The following is a 19,349-nucleotide window of genomic DNA, read 5'->3' on the forward strand; positions in this document are numbered from 1 at the left end:
CGCTAAAGAAAAATGGTTTCTGCTATTCTAATAGGCTAGCTGTTGCATACAAATTTGCGCCTGATTAAACATTATCACAAGATCCGCTAGTATAGCAAAATATCTCCGATTATGACAAAAGTTAACTATTTTAGGGTAATAAATAAAAACAAAGTGATAAATACACCGTTTGTTCATAGCAATTTCTTGTTTTACCAAAACATAATAAACATTTTTACAGGCAGTTTTTATCTTGGTCAGCTAATTAAAGATGTCACAAGTACGCATGCGTCAGAGCGCATATTTGAGCCATTTTTGAGCAGTGAAAGTTCCACAGACACCCGTAAAACTGTTTTCTTCTCTTCTCAGCCGAAAAACAACCGGGATAAGGCTGGTTTTGGGACAATGACTGTACGGTGGCACGCTGTATTGTTTCCTGGTGGTTATACGTGAGTTCGTAGCCTGTTTGGGCGCCAGTTTGGGCGCTACTTCGCGAGTTTTTGGAGTGACGGATCAAAGACAAGATGCCGTCTAGCAACCGCGATAGGAAGGTAAAAATATCAATTTTTCTCTTCTATAGGAGTAATTAAAATCAATATTTAGACAGATTGATATTCTGTGATAATCAATTTTGCTAGCGTTTGATTTATTATGATTTAGCAAATTATGACACCCTTTGCACTTCAAAGTCAAACTATTTAAGGTAATTTATTTTTCACACCTCTTCAAACTTTTTTGTTGTGTATGTACTTTTTAAGGTTGTTGCTAGAACTGTCTCACAAAACCTGCCAACGACTGTCTTAAGAATTCATTAAAGTGGAAGTTACTGTAAATGAATGTGAAACTTAAACGTCTCATGTCATTGACACCTAAGAAGTAATATACACCTGTGCATCTGAAATACACCTGTGCACCTGTGTAGTAGCTGTTATACACCTGTCAAGAATATACTCAAGTTAGACGATGTATTAGTAACTAATCATTTTTCTTGAATTGTTATCCCCTTGATAATGATAGTATAACAGATGATATGACAAGCCCCATATTTGGCACTTGGAAAAATGTTCATAGTCTGACTCTGAGAAGTGTAATCATAGTCAAGATAGGAACATAACTTGATATTGAAAATTAACTATCAAGATGAGAAAGGAGAAAGATTTGTCCAACAATGTCGTTCTGTATTTTTCTGCAGCCTCGTTCCAAGGAAGATACATGGAAGGCTGATGAGCTGCAGCAGTCACTGAAGGTTAGAATCTAAACTTTGTAATTTATACAAAAACTTTAGATGTTTGTTTCACTGGTAGAGGCTAGGACATGTTGTGCTGACTTAGTCTATGACAGTTTGTATTCATGTTGGTTCTGTACTGTAACAGGAGGCCAAGCGAGAACGCAGATCGAAGGATGGAGAGAGAGACAACAGAGAGAAGAAAAGCAGCAGGAACCGTAAGTGTCCTGTTCCTTAATCTTCCTTAGACGACGTTACATCAATGTTGAAAAGGAAGGTTGTTGAACAGTCATGGAGTCCAGGACTGTATTAAGATTATTGTATTTTTAACTTCTTATAGAAACTACTTGTTTAGGATGCTTAGTGGCAAGTTTCCTCTACTTTCTGAGCTGAAATGTAGCAGAGAGCTTTTCAACAATTTCTAAACACTTACTAGTAGTGGCCTGAATTCTTCTATCTGAATTAAAAAAAGTGATTTTCAAACAATACATGGACCAGCTCATGGTAATTTTTACTTACAACTACAAGTGCAGATATCTGCCACAAGCAATTAGTATGTACAGTGCAATAGCAAATAGGAAGGTAATTATTCACTCATGTCACTGTGCAAATAATATTATTAGCATATAGCTCCCCTCTTTATTCAATTCAATTCTGTTGCTGATCCTTTTCTCACTACATGTACATGTATATGATTATGAATATGAATATGACTCACAATCTCTTCTTGTATCCCTTTTCTGAACAGATGACAAAGACGATGACAGACGTAGAAAGCATCGTTCTGAGGAGCCCAGAGATGACGATGACAGGCATCGCAAGCACCGATCCAAGGAGCACAGGTCCAGAGATGCTGAGGATGACAGGAAACATCGCTCTAAAGAACACAAAGAAGCCGAGGAAGAACGACCAAGAAAGCACCGGTCTAAGGAAGAAAGAGAAGATGAAGAGAGACCAAGAAAGCATCTCTCTAAAGATGAGAGAGGAGATGATGACGAAAGACACAGAAAGCACAGATCTAAGGAGCATCGAGAAGATAGAGAAGACAGGAAGCACAGGTCTAAGGAACATCGGGATGAGGATGAAGACAGGACAAAGAAGCATCGTTCAGGGGAGCACAGGGACAGAGATAGGGACAGAGATAAGAGAGACAAGGATGAGGACAGAGAACGTCGTAGGAAGGAGAGGAAAGAAAGAGAGAGAGACGGGTGAGTTTTGTAAGGTTGCCCAACCTCCCGGAAGAACCAAGATTTAATAGATATAAGTCTAGAGACTCAAAATTAAATGCAGCTGCACATTGCCTTGTGAGGCACAAAGTCAAATATCAAATTGGCTAAATTTTTTACCATGCGAGCAAGAATTACTGAAAAGTTACTCAGAAACATTTCAAGAACTAAAGTTAAACTAGCGTCATTCACTTTAAAAAGAACAACTCTCTTTGTCATGTTGGATGATAGTTTATTCCTTCAGATTTTTACTTAAAACACAGATGAACTTAATTAATGGTACTATTTCAAACCTTCCAGGTCAAGAGATGGCAGCAGACAGGGTTCTGAAGACAGCAGAGACAAGAGGAAGGAGCATCGCTCTAAGGAACCTCGGGAGAAGAAGAGGGAGCACAGAGATAAGGAGCATGGCAGGAGGGATCGAGAGGAGGAGGGGGAGGATGGGGAGAGGAGACATAAGGACAGGAGGAGTAAGGAGGAGAGAAGGGAAGGCAGGGATGAGGTAAGACATCTTCAATGTCTTCTTTCCTCTTACACCTTAGCCTCTTACTACAAGCATATCCCATTGATGAGTGTCTCTGTCTCTCAAGAATAGCACACAACAGACATACGCTCCAAGCAGAGGTTAGGCTCCGGCTTCTTTTTTTTTTGCATCGATCTATTGAGTTTTGTGGGGCTTTCTATATATATATGTGTTTTCTTTTTGTTTGGCTCGCTGGCTTACAAAAAGAAACCTAACAGTTAGCTTAATATAATGTATGCTTGGAGAATATGTCTGCTGTGTGCTGTTCTGTCCAGTTGGTCATTAGTGTTCTCACGTCTACAGCTGCAGTATTTCTCTTTTGGCTGTTTCTTCAGGCCTGTCTTAGTTAATTATTTTTTACCCAACCTGAGTGAGTTTATTATCAATTATAATGTATATTCTTGAAGCAATAGAGATAATAGAATAATCATTGTATTCACATTTAAGCATATCAAATGTGTGTTGTTCTGTTTGTGATTTAGGGTGAAAGTCGTCACAGAGAAGACAGACATGGTAGGAGAAGGGAAGAGGTTGCAGCACCAGAAGCAGAGGTGAGTTAATGTTGATTTTCCAAATGCAAAAGAAAAAGATCTGGTATTGTCACTATTGAATCAATTACTGCATCAATGTGAGTGTAATATCAAAATGACTGTGAATCTAATCCCTGAGGTATGCACACTTCAGATATCCAGGTATTCTTGAGAAGACATTCTTGAGAAGGCCTCCATAACACCATAATTTTAACCTTCTTCCTGCTGCCTAACTCTGTAACCAATAGGGAATGGGGTGCCAAACGGCTACGTAAATGTGCTAAAGGTTAATACGGCAATCTTAAGGTATCTAGTGGAATTCTAATAGTGAATGTTTGACATTGAAATTTGAGTTGACATTAGATGCATGATTTAGTCTCTAACCTTGTCTGTCACTGTTTCTCCACACCACCAGGTACCAGAGGAACCAGAAAATGAGCCTCCAGCAGAAAAAAACACGGAAGGTGGCAGCACACATGACTATGATGATGATGAGTTTGAGGTAATGCAGTTTTCAGTTTCACAATCTTAACCATGCTTGGATAGAAATGTTGCTGCATGTTACTAAGTTTCCATTCTGTTCCTAGATCTCTAAATGATGTAAATAACAAGCTTTTGAATTGATATGAATTTTTCAGGATTATGATGATGATTTTGAAGAAGAGGATGAAGATGATGAAGATGAAGAGGAGGAAGCAACTGGACCATCTGTGGTTAGTACAGTAAGGGAGGGAGGGGTGGAGAGAATGGTTAGAGGAGGGAAGGAGGGATGGATGGAGGAAGGTAAGGGAGGAAGAGAGGGAAGGAAGGAATGAAGGAAGGGGGAAGGGAAGCTGCAGTCATGGAGGGATAAGGAGAAAGGGATGGACTAGGGAGGTATAAACGTATCAGTATCCAGAAACTTGTTGCTCAACAAGATACCAAATGTATACATTTGTTTTCTGTATACTACATGTATTATATACACTTTTCCTTGTAGTGAAAAGACTGGATTTAGGTTTATGATTATTACTTAACACTAAAATGTTTTTTCCCACAGAGACCGTCGGAGGTACGTGCAATCATGGAAGCCATGAACCAGGAGAACGCCACCATTTCCCCGTCTCCTCTTGTTGGACAGGAGGACGGCAAGGACAGCTCTGTAAGAAACAACTCTTTTTGATAGCCTGGTATCCAAACCTTTATACTGTATATCAATTGATAGCTGCGTTGTCTCAGTGAAGAGAAAGAAGGAGACTCGTCAGCTACGATAGGTTTGGATCTCATGCTATCATCTTGCATGTCTTTCTGTTAATTACTTGTAAGTCATAGATTTGTGAAGACACTGATTCTGAGGGATGGGAGGGAAGGCATTGGCCTGTATGTAATGACTCCAAGAATTTTGCCAGATCTAGAGCTCACCAATTCCGGGAGTTAAGAACTGACAACGAACTCTTAAAGAATTTGAGGAAGATTTTAACATTATGACTGAAAGAAAGATAATCAGATATAGACCTCAGAAAAAAATTGTTACTTTTAATTACATCTTAATTGTACATCCAGTAGATGTACAAACTGAACCAAACTTACACCTGTAATTTTGAACTAGTTTATACAGCTGTACATTGAATTACTGAAACTTGATTGAGGTAATACCGTATTCAAATCTATTTGAAGTTGATTATCAAAATGTATTCCCAATTCCCATATTTGCCCCCTCACCCACATTGCCAGGGTGCGTACTCAGACTCCAGTACCTCCAACTCACGACCTACGACGGGCAAAGGTCGCACCTTCATCAACTTCGTGGCCGCCAAGCAGCGCCAGGTCAGCAAGAAGGTCGCGACGAAGACATCGAAGCGCGGGAAAGAGCTGATGAGACTGTTGGAGCTGGATTTCATCGGACACGATATTCTAGACATCCCGCCGCTGACGGAGTATGAGCTGTACATCCGCAGCTTTGGCAGCTCAAACACACAGCAGGTATGAACACCGGCAGTTGTTCATTACCTTTACAAAAACGGTTATGTTTTGAGGTGTGTGTGTGTGTGTGCATGTGATGTGTTTGTGCATGTGTGTGTGTGTGTGTGTTCATGTATGTATGTATGTTTGTGTGTCTGTGAACAGCATAACAGTACTCAAAAAGTTGTGGATGGGTGTTTATGAATGATATTTGGCATGTCGGTAGTTGTTTGTAAAATGAAGGAATGATTAGATTTTGGGCCACTGGGCAGTTTTCCTAAGATGTTCAACTGCAGCAGAATGTCCAGTTTTGATAGTGGCTAGCATTCCTGCATCTATATCCTGCATTCGTAATCCGCCCACGGCTACGTCAAACTTGCAGCGTGACTTAACGGACCTCGACAAATGGTCCCATGATCAGCAAATGGTCCTACATCCCGGTAAATGCAAGGTCATGCACATCCAGTTCAGCAAGGTCGCATCAATCCCTCCCCCCCTCTACCTTAACAACATCGAACTGAAACAGGTGCAGGTGATGAGAATTCTGGGGGTTCTCCTGCAGGCCGACCTGAAGTGGAATGCACATGTAGACCACATTTGTAACAGTGCCAGCCAGCGGCTGTACCTACTTCGGAGACTGAAATACTTTCATGTTCCCAAAGAGGACCTTGTCTCAGTGTATGTGTGTTATGTACGTCCCGTCACGGAATATGCCGCCCCAGTCTGGCACTCTGGCCTCACAAGTGCATTGAGTCAGAAGATTGAGAAAATTCAAAGAAGAGCCGTCAGGATAATCCTGGGGTCAGACTACTCCGGCTACACCGATGCCTGTACCATCCTGCACCTACCTACTCTCCAGGCGCGTCGTAGCAACCTGACTCTGAACTTTGCCACCTCTCTGCTATCATCTGAACTGTACCGCCACTTCCTGCCACCCGTAAGACAGTCAATCAGCAGCCGACGCACGCGTTCGTCGAACAAACTGCACCTTCAACGCTGTAGAACTGACCGTTATAGAAACAGCGCCATACCTCAGATGACCCGTCTGATGAACAATACTTGACTTTACCATCTGTTTACTAGTATATGGCTTTACTACATGTCATTCTGTCTCAAACGAAATAACGCTGATTCCCAGCCTTTAGCACTACGCCGCTCGTTTAACTTCCATTGTTTTTAATATGTATTTATCTTTTACGAATTAATGACTCGTACGTTTTGTAAAGTCAGACTGCAATTCAGTCTGTTGACTGTCACGGTCTGATTGTATTGTGTGTGCAATAAATAAACCATTCATCATCTATAGTATTATGTGTAAGTTCTAGGTTGTTTTGTTTGCATCAGTATTCTGACCCTCTGGTTTGCATTCTATGAATTTTCAATTTCATGTAGATGTTTATACTGAAACCTATCAGATACAAACGAAAACCTTTTTTTTCCTGTTCTCCATTTCAGGCATACACCCAGTGTGGGGATGACAACATTGACAGAGAAGTCCAGACAGAAGAAGTGGAGATCACACAGAAGTGGACACAGCATCCGTCCAGTCAGCTTAACGCATGTGGAGGTCAGCACTGAACTTTTAGTTCTAACAGTTGTAGGTAGTTCTTGGTCCAGGAAGGAAAAACTCAATCTTTTGCTGTGCAGAATTTCATGGGCCCTTTGATTTGATTTGATATATTTGCACATATTAAAATCAGTTTGTAGTACATAATTGAAAAGAATAGAACACAAAATACACGTGCTGGGGTAAGAGAAAAAGCCATGATGGCTTATACGTCAAGGTCTTCCCCCATCTAGATTAACAAAAAATAACATAAATCTAACAATTCATAACATAATTATAGTAGTAAGTGATAACAATAACAATATGATAACAAATCAGACAATAATAATAATAGTAACAAAATGCTGACAAAATAGTAATTGGTTGCATATAGAAAGTATATATCAAATCATAGCATAACTCGATACTGAAATGATAGAAATTAACACAGAGTCCATCGCAGTTAACAAAAACATAAGCAAAAAATAACATAAATCTAACAATTCATAACATAATTATCCTCCTTTCCATGGAGGAATAGGACCCTACTGATATATGATTAGAAATACAAGACTAGATTGAAGTGATAAATTTATTTCGTTTTAGGCTTAACTCACAGAAAGCTATGGAGCAGAAAGAACACTTTTGATAAAAGTAGTGACAATAACTAAGGCTGGAACCCTAGTGGCCTCCTGGCTAACTACTCTCAAACCACATGATCATGCATGCAGATATTTTTAATTTGATATTCATTGATTATACAAGTCATTTTTATTTTCCAGATGACTCGAGTATATCAGGGACTGATCAAGACCAGGAGACCAAAGCTGTGGACACGGTCAAGCTGACAAACTTCCTCAACAGGTCCTGCCAGGTACACATGTCTTTCTTTATCTTTAGTTTTATTACACTTATTTTTGTTTACTTTACTTTACTTACTTTATTTATTGATTAAGTTTTGTTTCTGTATTTGCTTTTAATGTTCGGACTCCAGGAAGAATAGTGTATGGAAAACCACTAATGGAGATCCTAATAAAACAAACAAACAAACAAGCAGTAGCAGAAACTAAACTTTATCCATAAACTTGCAGCAAAACAATGATGACCACTCCACTTCATAATTATTTGTTTCCTTCTTTTGGAATTGCTCAAAGTTATGAAAACTTCACAACTTCAAATTCATGCATCGCTTCTTCCATGGGCCAACATTGATGACTTCCTCAAAAAAACATTTCAAACATATTTTTAAGCCAAGCTGTTACAAAGAGACAGGAAAGTAAAGAAACAGATCAAGAGCATGAAAATTTATTTGTAACTCGTTCAGTTATTAATTCAATCAAAAAGCATACCAACTATCTCTGAAGGAACGTATGAAAAGCTTCCATGGTCTGCCTTAAGGTTACAATGTATATGCCAGTTACAGGTGTCTGAACGATCTAGAACATTCAAATTTCTCTATCTTTTCTACAGGTTGTAGCAGTGTTGTTGGAGGAGGATTTAGCCAGTAGAACAGCTGAACCCAAACGGTCCACTCATTCCAACATGGCCTTTAGCGACAATATGGTCACCCTGGTAACATCACAACAACTACTGGCTGGTGAGTCAACACTTTTTTGTCTGTTTGCTTCCTTGTTTGTTGGTCTGGTGTTTTGATTCATAAACATTCTCTAATGTAACAGTATATGGATTTGATTCCACACCCAGTCTTTTTTTTCCATTTTGTTGTTATGTACATATCGGTTGATCAGTTTGGAAAGGACATATTGTGGCGAAGGGTTTTACAGAACGCGGACAAGACATCACAAGTATGCTGAAAAGTTATGAATGATAATAACAGCAATGCATGAAATAACTTGAACAACTTGGATTGATATAATAGTAATAGTCTCCTTCACTTTTTATTGAGTACAGTTACTTGCTATATTTTAGGTCGGCATGTAGTGAGTGCGAGTTTCTCCCCCACCCAACCACAACTGCTGCTACTGGCCTTCAGTTTACCTGCACAGGTCAGTCACTTTTGTTCAACTTTAACCCCTGACCTCCTAACCCTGACCCAAACAGCCCCAGCTGCTACACCTGGCCTTGAGTCTACCTGCTCAGCTCAATCACCTTTGTATCTGAAACTCCAATGGGAGACCTGTTGGTTACCTAGTGGGATGTTAGTATCTGTCCTCATATTCATTGATCCACCTGTTTTCCTTCCACTCCAGGGCTCCAGTGGAAATGTCCCGGCAACGGTTGCCAGGCGGGGCCTGGTGTGCCTGTGGAACATTACTGAACCTTCCAGAATACAGAAGTAAGGTTGATTACATTTTATCTAATAAACTATCTATTATATGATTGTATAACCATTAGACCATCCCATAGTCTACTTAGAGTTAGAGTCGGTCATTGTAATTTTCATAATTTTGATAAAAACCCTAAAGCATTTCTTACCTTTGCACATCAATGTGCAATATGTTGGGTTCTGTATTTTTTGAAATTAGTAGGTGTACATTTCTAGACATGCAGCTGAGTTGTGGTTAACCTGTGATATGTATTCTTGATATCTACTACAGAGTACTGATGTGTGAGGGAACCCCAACCTGCTGCTGCTTCAGCCCCACCAGACCCACTCTGGCCTTCGCTGGGACGGTGAGTTATACACTGTACAGTATGCACGGATATTTGCACACTTTTGGTCATTAGATTCAGAACAGAGACCAGGGTTCACTGGAAAGGGTTGCATTGATTCTTCCTTGTAAGACAAAGCATTGTATCAGCCATGGAGCATTTTTTCTATCTATTTTTTTATTTTATCATATCTAAAACTACAACAAAACATTTTCATGTAATAATATAGTATGTTTCTGTTTAACACATGATCTATGTTGTATGTTACTGAATCATGGCTGAAAAGTGGTGTGGGGCCTACATTTTTATGAGCTGTCTATACTATCTGACATGTACTATCATTTTATATCACATTTACAGGACCATGGCTCAGTAGTGGTGTGGGACTTGAGAGAACTCTTCTCCATGCACTTTGTGTACAAGGTTGGGGAGGACGAGTGGCTCATCAGATCTCCTACTTACACCACAGGTAAGGGCAGCAACTTCTTGGATTTCTTCTATCATTAGTTTTGTATATTTACTTTGACTAAAATCAGCAGCAGAGTTTCCTTGGCACTATGAGCTTCTATTCCATCTGGCCAACTAAGCCCAACCTGTTAATTTTTGCCTGCCTGAAACAATTAGCTGTTAAGTGTCAAAATGAAAAAAAAGGGAAAAAGATCAAGGAACACACTCCGGAAAAAGCAGACTTTGAGTATTCAATATGCTAAACAAGAAAAACCACAAAAATATGTCCGTGTTCATGTTATTTGTTGTTACCTCTGAGTTGTAATTGATTGATTTATTGATTGATTGATTGATGGTTTACAGATGGAGTATTTGGTACAGAGAGCCACCACGGAGCAGTAAACTCGCTAGTTCCCGTAGTTTCCGTGGAGGAGAGTCACCGGGCTGCAGCCTCCGCGGAGAAAACCCAAACAGCCCATGGTGAGAAGTTTGTATTCTCTAATTGTGCAATTTCTGAACTTGTGTATTCTCTAACATATAGCTGATTGCTTAAAAAGGTGCTGGATTGGAAGCTTGACATTACTTCTTACAGAATCCATGCTTCCCTCTATGAGTTCTTCTTTTTCTGTCTAAAGGAGTGCAATCATCAAGACATCCTGCTCCAAATAAGTCTGCAACAGGTCCAGAGTGACTTTGTAACCTTTGTGCAATAGACAGTTTGACCCCAACCTTTGTGCCACAGTCTGTTTGACCCTAAGTGACCTTTGCCCCCCAGGTGGAGGCCTGTCCTTCCAGCTGGCCTCCATGGACGAGGGCGGAGCCATCATCTTCTGGGTATGTGTCTGCTTACAGGTCCCCTGATATCAATAGGCATTATATTTATAAGCACAAAAGCTTCATTAACAGTTCGCATACTTATGTATACAAAACGTAATGCAGAACTTTATACCTAGTTCTAGAAATAGAATGGCACCCAGGCTAATGTACGGTACCGGTACCGTACCGTAAAAATTAATTAGGTACAGGTCCAAAATACCAGATCATGAAGTTAAGAATGTGCTTATTTTGTGACTGATCTCCTAACCTAATTGCCTCATGCTACACCAAACGTGACCAAAATGGTGCCTTGGAACAGCGTAACTAATATGCAACAGATCATACACTGTCAGGCAGGCCAGGAGTTTTGATAGCAAGGCCAAGGGATTTAGGCCATATAGGGAATGTAGTTATGCTTTTTGAATAAAGATACTGACAAGTTATAAACAGTTTATTCAATATGTTTCTTGTAACTTTTGTCCTTTGTCTTAAATTTTTCAGACTGTGATAGAAGTTTCCAGATCAAGCCTCGATGCCTCAGAAACTGACCTGGGTAAGACAAGTCATTAAGTAATTCACATGATACTTTATGTTGGAAAAATAGATTGTAATTTTAAGTTAAAACGATTAGACTGTAGTACACTATTTCTTTTACAAACTGCATTCAGTAATGACGATTTTATCTACAATGCAATTTGCTATATTGGTACCGAAAGGTGTGCATATTTGTCTGATTGCTTAACCTTAGACCCTTCTGACACCCTGTTTAGGTCTCACACCAGGTGGTCTCATCAAGATAGTAAAAAGTTCCTCCTTCAACCTACAGAAACTCTCCAGGTAAGTCTGTCCTCATATATGTCTTACATTATACTTACTTTGTCCAAGGGAAGATAGGCACAAAAAGTTAGCTCATCCTTATAAGAAAAGTCTAAGGCCAATTAAGATACATATTGAGCATGTTTGAAACCTTTATATGATATTTACATGCCTGCTGAAAAATGATGGGTCCTTTTCAATTAATCATTTTTCTAATTTCTGATAATCTTGATGTCAAGTACACTGATGAGAAACTTGTATCATCACACAAATACTATATACTTGAAATGTCTTGATAACAAAGCTCTTTACACACAACCAGTTACATAATCACCTTCCAACGTTTGGTGACCATCTGTCACCTTCCAAGGTGATTATGTATAGGTTGTGTGTCCACTGATTTACCAACACGATGACACTATTCACAGATGTAAAACTTGAAATATCTTGACATATTTCAGGAAAGCGAACGTGACCGGCCCGATGTCTGCTCGCTGTCTGCAGCTTCACCTGACCGACCCAAACCACTTCTTCATAGGAACTGATATGGTGGGTTTACAAACAACACACATTCACATAATGTTGTTGTCTAAGAGTATTAGACTATGCATAGTTAGATTGTCATTACTGTCATTCTTCATGCAGACTAGTCCTTCAAAATTGTCAGATATAAGCAATACAATGTAGTTCAACTGCCATGTATATACAACTTGTCATACACCGTACCTGTTACAACTGTTAGTTTTATTACAGCAGTGCAATTAAGTTCTCTCTCAGTATATCATATTGCATAGAATCTACCTAAACTTTGTGACATAATTTCTTCTTATATGCCATCCTCTCATGCCAGGCCCACTGCTTGTATATGTCAGGTAATTGCCCTGGCGTACCTGCCTGTGATCTATCCTTAACACTGTGTTTGGAGCTGGCCAGCCTTCAGAAGCCAATCACGTTGCCTCTTGACTTTAGCTGGTGACATGATTGGCTGCTGACCTAGCCAATCATGTTGCCACCCAAGGTCAAGAGGCAACGTGATTGACTGGTAACTTTACCTCCAAAAACAGGAGGGGGAGTATCTGGCCTGCTAATGCAACTTGAGAAGGATGGATGGCAGGCCGGTACGCCAGGGTCGTTGCTTGACATATACAGGCGGTGTGCCTGGCATGGCAGGATACATGTACCAGAAAGGATTCACAGAAAATCAAATCAACACTAAACATGAATTGTGTTTTGTGATTCCTTATAATTTTTTTTTTCTGTTTCAAGGGCTACATTTTGCACATGGTTCGACATGGGGGCAGAGCCCTGCCTGGACTCTACACAACAGAACAAGGTGAGAAAAGTAAATTGTCTAAATTTCTTGAGTACACAACCCTGTATTTTTCTCAAATTTTTGCCTTAATGCTGAGAAATTGTAATGTTTTGCAGTGAGTTTTAATGCAGTAGCTCATAACTTTTAATCAACAGGAAGTCTTGTTTTTTTGCCGTGCTTGTTGATGACTTTTCTCTCATTTTTTTCAACAGAGACAGTGACAGAAGTGGCAGCCATGGACTTCTGCCCTTTTGGATTTGACTACTTCTTGGTGAGTCAAAGGTGTTAAGAAAGTGAATCACTATACATGTCATGTACATAGCTTCTGTCTTGTCTCCTGGAGTGGAAGATTACATCTTAAGCAAGCTAGAATTAGATCAAGATCACTTTTTCTCAAAGAAGTTGTTTTTTTCCTGTTTGAAGGACAAAAGGGTTGTGGGTCTAGTGTGCTTGCATATGAAGCATGTATTTCTGTGTTTTAAGTCCATATTTTTTCCTGGACAGGTGGTCTGTGGTGACGGCAGTGTTCGATTGTACAACACAGATTCAGGTAACAATGAATATCATTTTCAATCTGTATTCGTATTATGCTAGGGTCACATTTCACAAACTGCCCGCCCGGGCTACGGTTTGGAAATGTGACCCTAGATCTGTACCAAACCTAGTTTACCGGGGCTCCCACACACATACCCCCTTAACAACTAAAGTAGAGGATGGAAGCCCCTATAAACTAGCTAAAATTTCCAGTGATAACCTCACAGCACTGTATAGTAATGTTGTATTAGTCCCCGGTTGTTTCCCAGTAAAATTGTGCCATAATGATTATAATTAGTGTTTTGCTGTGTTACCAGAGGTACCACTGATGACATTGAATAATGGGGTAGCTGGGTGCCACTCTGATCCAAACAAAACATTTCAATACTACAGTTGCCGTAGTAGTCCCATGTTGTTACTAGTAGAGTAACTATTTTAAAAGTATTTTACTGTTCCAGAGGTTCCACTGATGACGTGGAATGATGCTACAGCAAAGTGTCCCCATCATTGAATTCAGAGTTTTTGAATGAAGATATGATCTAGTTACATTTTTTTATAAGAAAGTTTTGCTGTGTATACAGATGTTCCCCTGATGACGTGGCATGACGCGGCGGCCAGGCAGCCGTGCCGCGTCCTCTGGTCGAGGAGCCGGCCCGCCGTCTTTTACACTGTTGACGAGAGTCGTGTCCGTGTCTGGGACCTACTGCAGGTACTGTAAATGCAGAAATGTCTGCGGTGGTTTTATGTTCACAGTTTTTGAGGTGAAAACTTTAGCCCAAACTTAAAACCACCGCGAAACTTTTTGCCCACCTATGACCGTAGCACTACTATTGTTTCAAATGTGAACTTAAAACCATGGCAAACACTCCATTTTCTTCCTACCGCGAAATAAAAACCATTCCAACTTAACTGCATTTACAGCTGCTAAAACTGAATGAAGATACATTTCTTGATTTATTTCCCAGGATGACAGCAGCCCTGTCATTTCTGAGCAACTTCCAGATGGAGGACGGTAAGGGATTGATCAGTAACTCTAGCTATAGTGCATGTGCTATGACTGTATGACATTATGTTCGTACGTGTGTGTGTGTGTGTATGTTTGTGTGTGCGTACGTGTGTGTGTCTAGCTGTACTGTGTGTGTGTGTGTGTCACATAGTATGCGTCACACTGCATGTATGAGTGTATGTATGTGTGTGGTTTATCTGTGTGTATGTATGTATGTATGTTTGTGTGTGTGTCTCATCTACCCATAGTGTGTGACTGTGTGGTCTTATAGTCTTGTTCTCTGATTTACACACTACTGGTAGGAGTGTGATTGATTGAATGATTGATTGACAGACCTGCTGACTGATGGATTGATTGATAAATCAATCAATTGGTCGATTGACTGACGGATTGATTGATTGATTGATTATTTTTTACCTTATCCAGAGTGACCACCTGTGCCCTGGCCGGCACACCCAGACCAGCAGCAGGAGCCCAGGGGTTCACACCCAAGATGGTACGGCTGCTCTCGTAGCACTTTCTTTCCATCGATGTGTTTTTTCCTCCCCCCCCCCCTCGATTTTCTTATCCAAGAGTTTATTTCCCAGGAATTCTATTTGCATGATTGTCTCCTTATTTTAAAATTTCCTTTTTCATAATTCAGTCTTCTCTTTATTACCTTCGCCAAAACGTTATATTTTGCCATTTGAAGGATGTGTTTGTGGACTGAGCATAACTCAAAATGTTGTGGCCGGATCTGGATGATATTTGGTAGGAGACTAGGCTCGGCAAAATGCAGGACAAATTTGATTACGGACCTCCTTAACGGCTTTTTATGGCACTGCAGCAGAAGTCCCATTTTTACATCTCATTACAATATTGGTAATCCTGACGATAAATTTGCATGTCTTTGTCCCACCCCAGGTCGTGTGTACCGATAGTAACGTTGTCCAGGTCCATCAGCTGGCCCAGGACCTGTCCCACGGCTCACCTGACGAGCGGGACCGACTGCTGAACAAGCTACAGTCTGGGGTGTTTACTGGATAAAGACTCTGCTTTATACAACCTTCTCATTGTTACCTGTTAACTGATACCTGCTTTTCAGAGCCACATCTTCACTGGTTACATGGTCAGATATAAGGTTAAAATATTGCAAACTGCAGTCTGGAGTGTTTAGTAGCTAAAGGCTCTGCTTCTTGCAATCTTCTTCCTGCTAAAGTGGCCTTTGGACAATTTTACACTGGTTTAGCCAGCAAGAAAAAGGTTGACAGGGAATCAGGCTGCTGTATAGGATGCTAAAGCTCTATGTAGTATGATATGGATAAAGCTGAATTAGTGATTTCTTGATAACTTTTGCTGAAGTAGCCTTTTGGCAAGAAACATATATCAGTTAGGGAGCAGATTGGTCTAAAAAGCAAAAGAAACTGTTCACTAGCATGAAAGCTGATATATGAAACATTTGAAGTTAACATTTCAGAAGTCACATACTACATACTTATATTTTCCAGCACAAAAAGACATTCTGAACTTAGTACTTAGTACAAGTCTGTACCGGTTACAAGCTTAATATAGGTAGCAAGGAGAAGGTTAATTGGTGTTCAATAGCTTAAAGCATAGTTCTCCGGCAAAAATGATATCTGTGTTGTACCAACGAGTTTATTGGCTGTTCAAACTGCATCTTATTAGTAAGTGACTCGTCATTCAAAACATACAGTAGACAGTCAAAAGTTCGCTCAGCTTATATTTTCTTCATGTGCTGTAAAACATAGTTTAGCCCTCTACAAAGCCCCTCGGCTGGGAGAAGAGTTGTAAAATATCATATATGTGTTCACAAATTAATCTGTTGTATACAAATTATATCTGGTGTACATACTTGTAATCTCTGTATGATTACGATATTGATAGAGAGGAGATGTGTTTATTATTTTCACACTGAAACAAGATGTACAGATTTGTGTTTGAACAGAGTGTGCACTTTAAATAAAGCCTTATGAGTTGTACAAAGAGTTTTATCATTTAAAATTTTAGATGTAAAGAAGTAAGATTTTGTTTGATAGAATATAGCTTGAAATAGATAGAACAGTATTCATTACTTGTAAACTATGATGGCTAAACGCATTGGTCGAAAACAAGACAGCACATATAAGTTATCCTTAGGGGGAAATCCTTGAAAAAGTTTGACCCACAAAAGTGGATCTGAGTTGCCAATGTTGCCATATATATCAGTATCCGTGTGTTGTGCAGGCTTTGTCCCCTAAAACTGCATTGCTAATCTGTTCCGCTAGAGTGCGCTAATTCACCTCGTTTGGGGACGGAGACGCTAGGAAACGCCAGTGTTATAGGCGTTTCGTTTGGCCCGTTTTGTTTTACAAAAAGGAAGACTAAAGGCTAAACCTTCAAGAAGTTTATCGCATTGTATGTGGTACAGTTTGCTCCATTGTGGAACCCGGGGAGGCCTTAAAACGCGAGGAAAGACGTACACAAATTATATTGAACGATATATATTAAGTACTAAAATGTTCTTTAGGTGTTACATGGGTATAAAGCATACTTTTAAACGAATGAGAACAAGTCGCACATCTGCTTGGAGAATACAATGTCTGCCTGGTGAACCCGCTTGAGGACACACAGTCGCAAACAGGCTCATTTGTCTACGCGAATAGTCAATCATCTTTTAGATATTGTAGCTAGTTTACTACCATCTTCCTTAAAGAAAGATTTTAAGCTTCTTCAATATGCAATAGATAGACATAAGTGGGTAAATCCTAGCTAGCCTAATGCGCGTTTAGAGAAATGTACATAGGACGTCCGAGATCCGAGGCTACTCCCGCGTCCCCGGCATGACAGATGGCAGGCGGCTCATTCCGTTAGTCCTGGTAGGAATGTAAATTACGCTTCGTCAAAGGGGATTTGTGGTTTACATAATAGGCACTGATTTTTAGCTAGGAAAAAAAGAAATCATTTGCTTGCTATTCTTAATAGTCTCCGGTCCGAGAAAACAAGTTGGTAGATTAATAAATTTTCAAGCAGATATTGGGTCTAGTCTCTTTGTGTTTTTCCCTTTTTGTTTACCTACTTAAAATTTGTATCCACACCATTTGTGAGTATGGCTTCTTGGATTAGAAACACATTCATTGAAAAAACTACAACGATTTGAAAAATCTGCACAACGTTCCTTTAATGTAGTTGAGATATAGACCCATTTTGAAGCAATTTTCGTCTTACAAGATGTACACAAAGAGTACGTGATGAATAGAAAAAATCGGTACATCTGCTTGAAGATGCGGTTGAGTTATATGATCTTATATTCTCCAAGCAGAGGTTTCGATCGGGGTGCCACCAAGACCTCTGCTTGGAGGATAGTTGAGTTATCCCCCGGCTCGCGGCTGTCCTCACGCCCCCAGCAGGGTGCCGCTCTCCCGGTGTGTTCACACATTCCGTCCGGCGGGGAAGTCTCCTGGTAATCTCCAAGCAGACGTAGGGCTATTGTTTGCTTTCCATGTGTTTATATCCACCTTGATGTACAGACAGTAGCTTCCTTCCTTCCTTCCTTCCTTCCTTCATTCCTTCCTTCCTTCCTTCCTTCTTTCCTTCCTTCCTTCCTTCCTTCCATTAATTTCTAGTCTTTACACTTTCCAGAACTTTTGTGCGTATTCCTTGGGTTGCGCGTTTCATTCTTTTTATTTGAAGACACAGAAAGAAGAACTATGACTTTGAAGAACTCCCTGCATTGGCTATAAGGCCATTTGTAACTTCCTAACAGCTCAGTGATATAAAAAAAGAATTAACCAACCGACCAACCAACCAACCTACCAATACCGGAGAAACCTGACTCCCTAGTCGGGGTTCCTCAGCCTGCCAAGCCGAGGGAAGATGAAGACCGATGACGGCACCCCGGGGAAATAAACGTTGATAGACTTTCCTTTATGATTATAAACTCAGATCTACATCTCTGTAGAACATCTCTTTTTCCGCTCACATGCAAAACCTTGCCATTAAATACTCTCTGTCTTAATGACTTTTTCACACCGCAGAACAGACGCACTGATGGGGATATGATGAAGATGTAACGCGGTATTTAGGATGAAACAAAAGAGACATTTCCGCGGCCGCATGTGGTCGGGCGGCGGCAGCATTCCGACGGAAGATATTTGTTTGTTCTACTTATGCAAGAATGCGGCATAATTCCAGACACAGTGTGTCTATGCGGTATAATGTGTGACTGTGTTTGAAGAGCTTAATATGGAAGGTCTGCAAGTGGTTTGTAGCCCCGTAGCAGGCTCCTCGGTGGGGTTTACAATACTCTTCCTAATAATCTAAATTGTTAAATGTAGCACGAAACATAACAGAGAAAATCAAAAGTAACTACTAATTCCTTACAAGAAATATAGAAGATCATAGAACACAACGTATAATGCTGGTACAGTATGGAGACAAAATGAGGTTTTCTAATTAAAGAAACGAGAAGACACATGCACAAATCTTTATGGCAAGGCCATGCCCGAAGGCTATATAGGGTCATATAGCTAATTGCAAGTGGATAACATGACGGGTAACGTTATACAATGCATACAAAAGTGAAATCAGGCTCCTAAACTAGCGTAATACATCCACATCTATCTGGACTTATCATTATTGAATGAATGAATGAATGAATGAATGAATACCTTTATTGTACATTTTGCCCAAATAGGCTACGCACAGATCACAAAGACATATTTACAAACATACACATGCATGTTGAAGGAGGCTTGATAAAACCTCCTTGGCTGTTGCCATGTACGCGCTAGTCTAGTAGTCTAGTATATGTTCAACTTCTTTAGAGTAAAGGTTTAACTTATATTGTGAATGCAGTG

General features: G+C 40.0%; 1 protein-coding gene across 1 annotated transcript; it reads left to right on the forward strand.

Moving 5' to 3' along the window:
* The first annotated feature begins 273 nt into the window (after positions 1-273).
* On the forward strand, positions 274-16,497 carry LOC136445975 (cytoplasmic dynein 2 intermediate chain 1-like). The gene is made up of 29 exons (XM_066444234.1): positions 274-530; positions 1,172-1,225; positions 1,353-1,422; positions 1,953-2,412; positions 2,731-2,932; positions 3,436-3,504; positions 3,899-3,985; positions 4,122-4,196; positions 4,523-4,624; positions 5,197-5,445; positions 6,880-6,991; positions 7,753-7,844; positions 8,441-8,567; positions 8,900-8,976; positions 9,181-9,266; positions 9,529-9,604; positions 9,944-10,052; positions 10,394-10,510; positions 10,806-10,864; positions 11,348-11,399; positions 11,617-11,683; positions 12,124-12,211; positions 12,929-12,995; positions 13,187-13,245; positions 13,479-13,524; positions 14,090-14,217; positions 14,474-14,520; positions 14,941-15,010; positions 15,418-16,497. The coding sequence occupies exons 1-29, from the start codon at positions 504-506 to the stop codon at positions 15,538-15,540; spliced, it is 2,997 nt and encodes a 998-aa protein (XP_066300331.1). The 5' UTR covers positions 274-503; the 3' UTR covers positions 15,541-16,497.
* Positions 16,498-19,349: the final 2,852 nt, after the last annotated feature.

The sequence above is a fragment of the Branchiostoma lanceolatum genome, chromosome 12 (assembly GCF_035083965.1).
Source record: "Branchiostoma lanceolatum isolate klBraLanc5 chromosome 12, klBraLanc5.hap2, whole genome shotgun sequence".
NCBI lineage: Eukaryota > Metazoa > Chordata > Leptocardii > Amphioxiformes > Branchiostomatidae > Branchiostoma > Branchiostoma lanceolatum.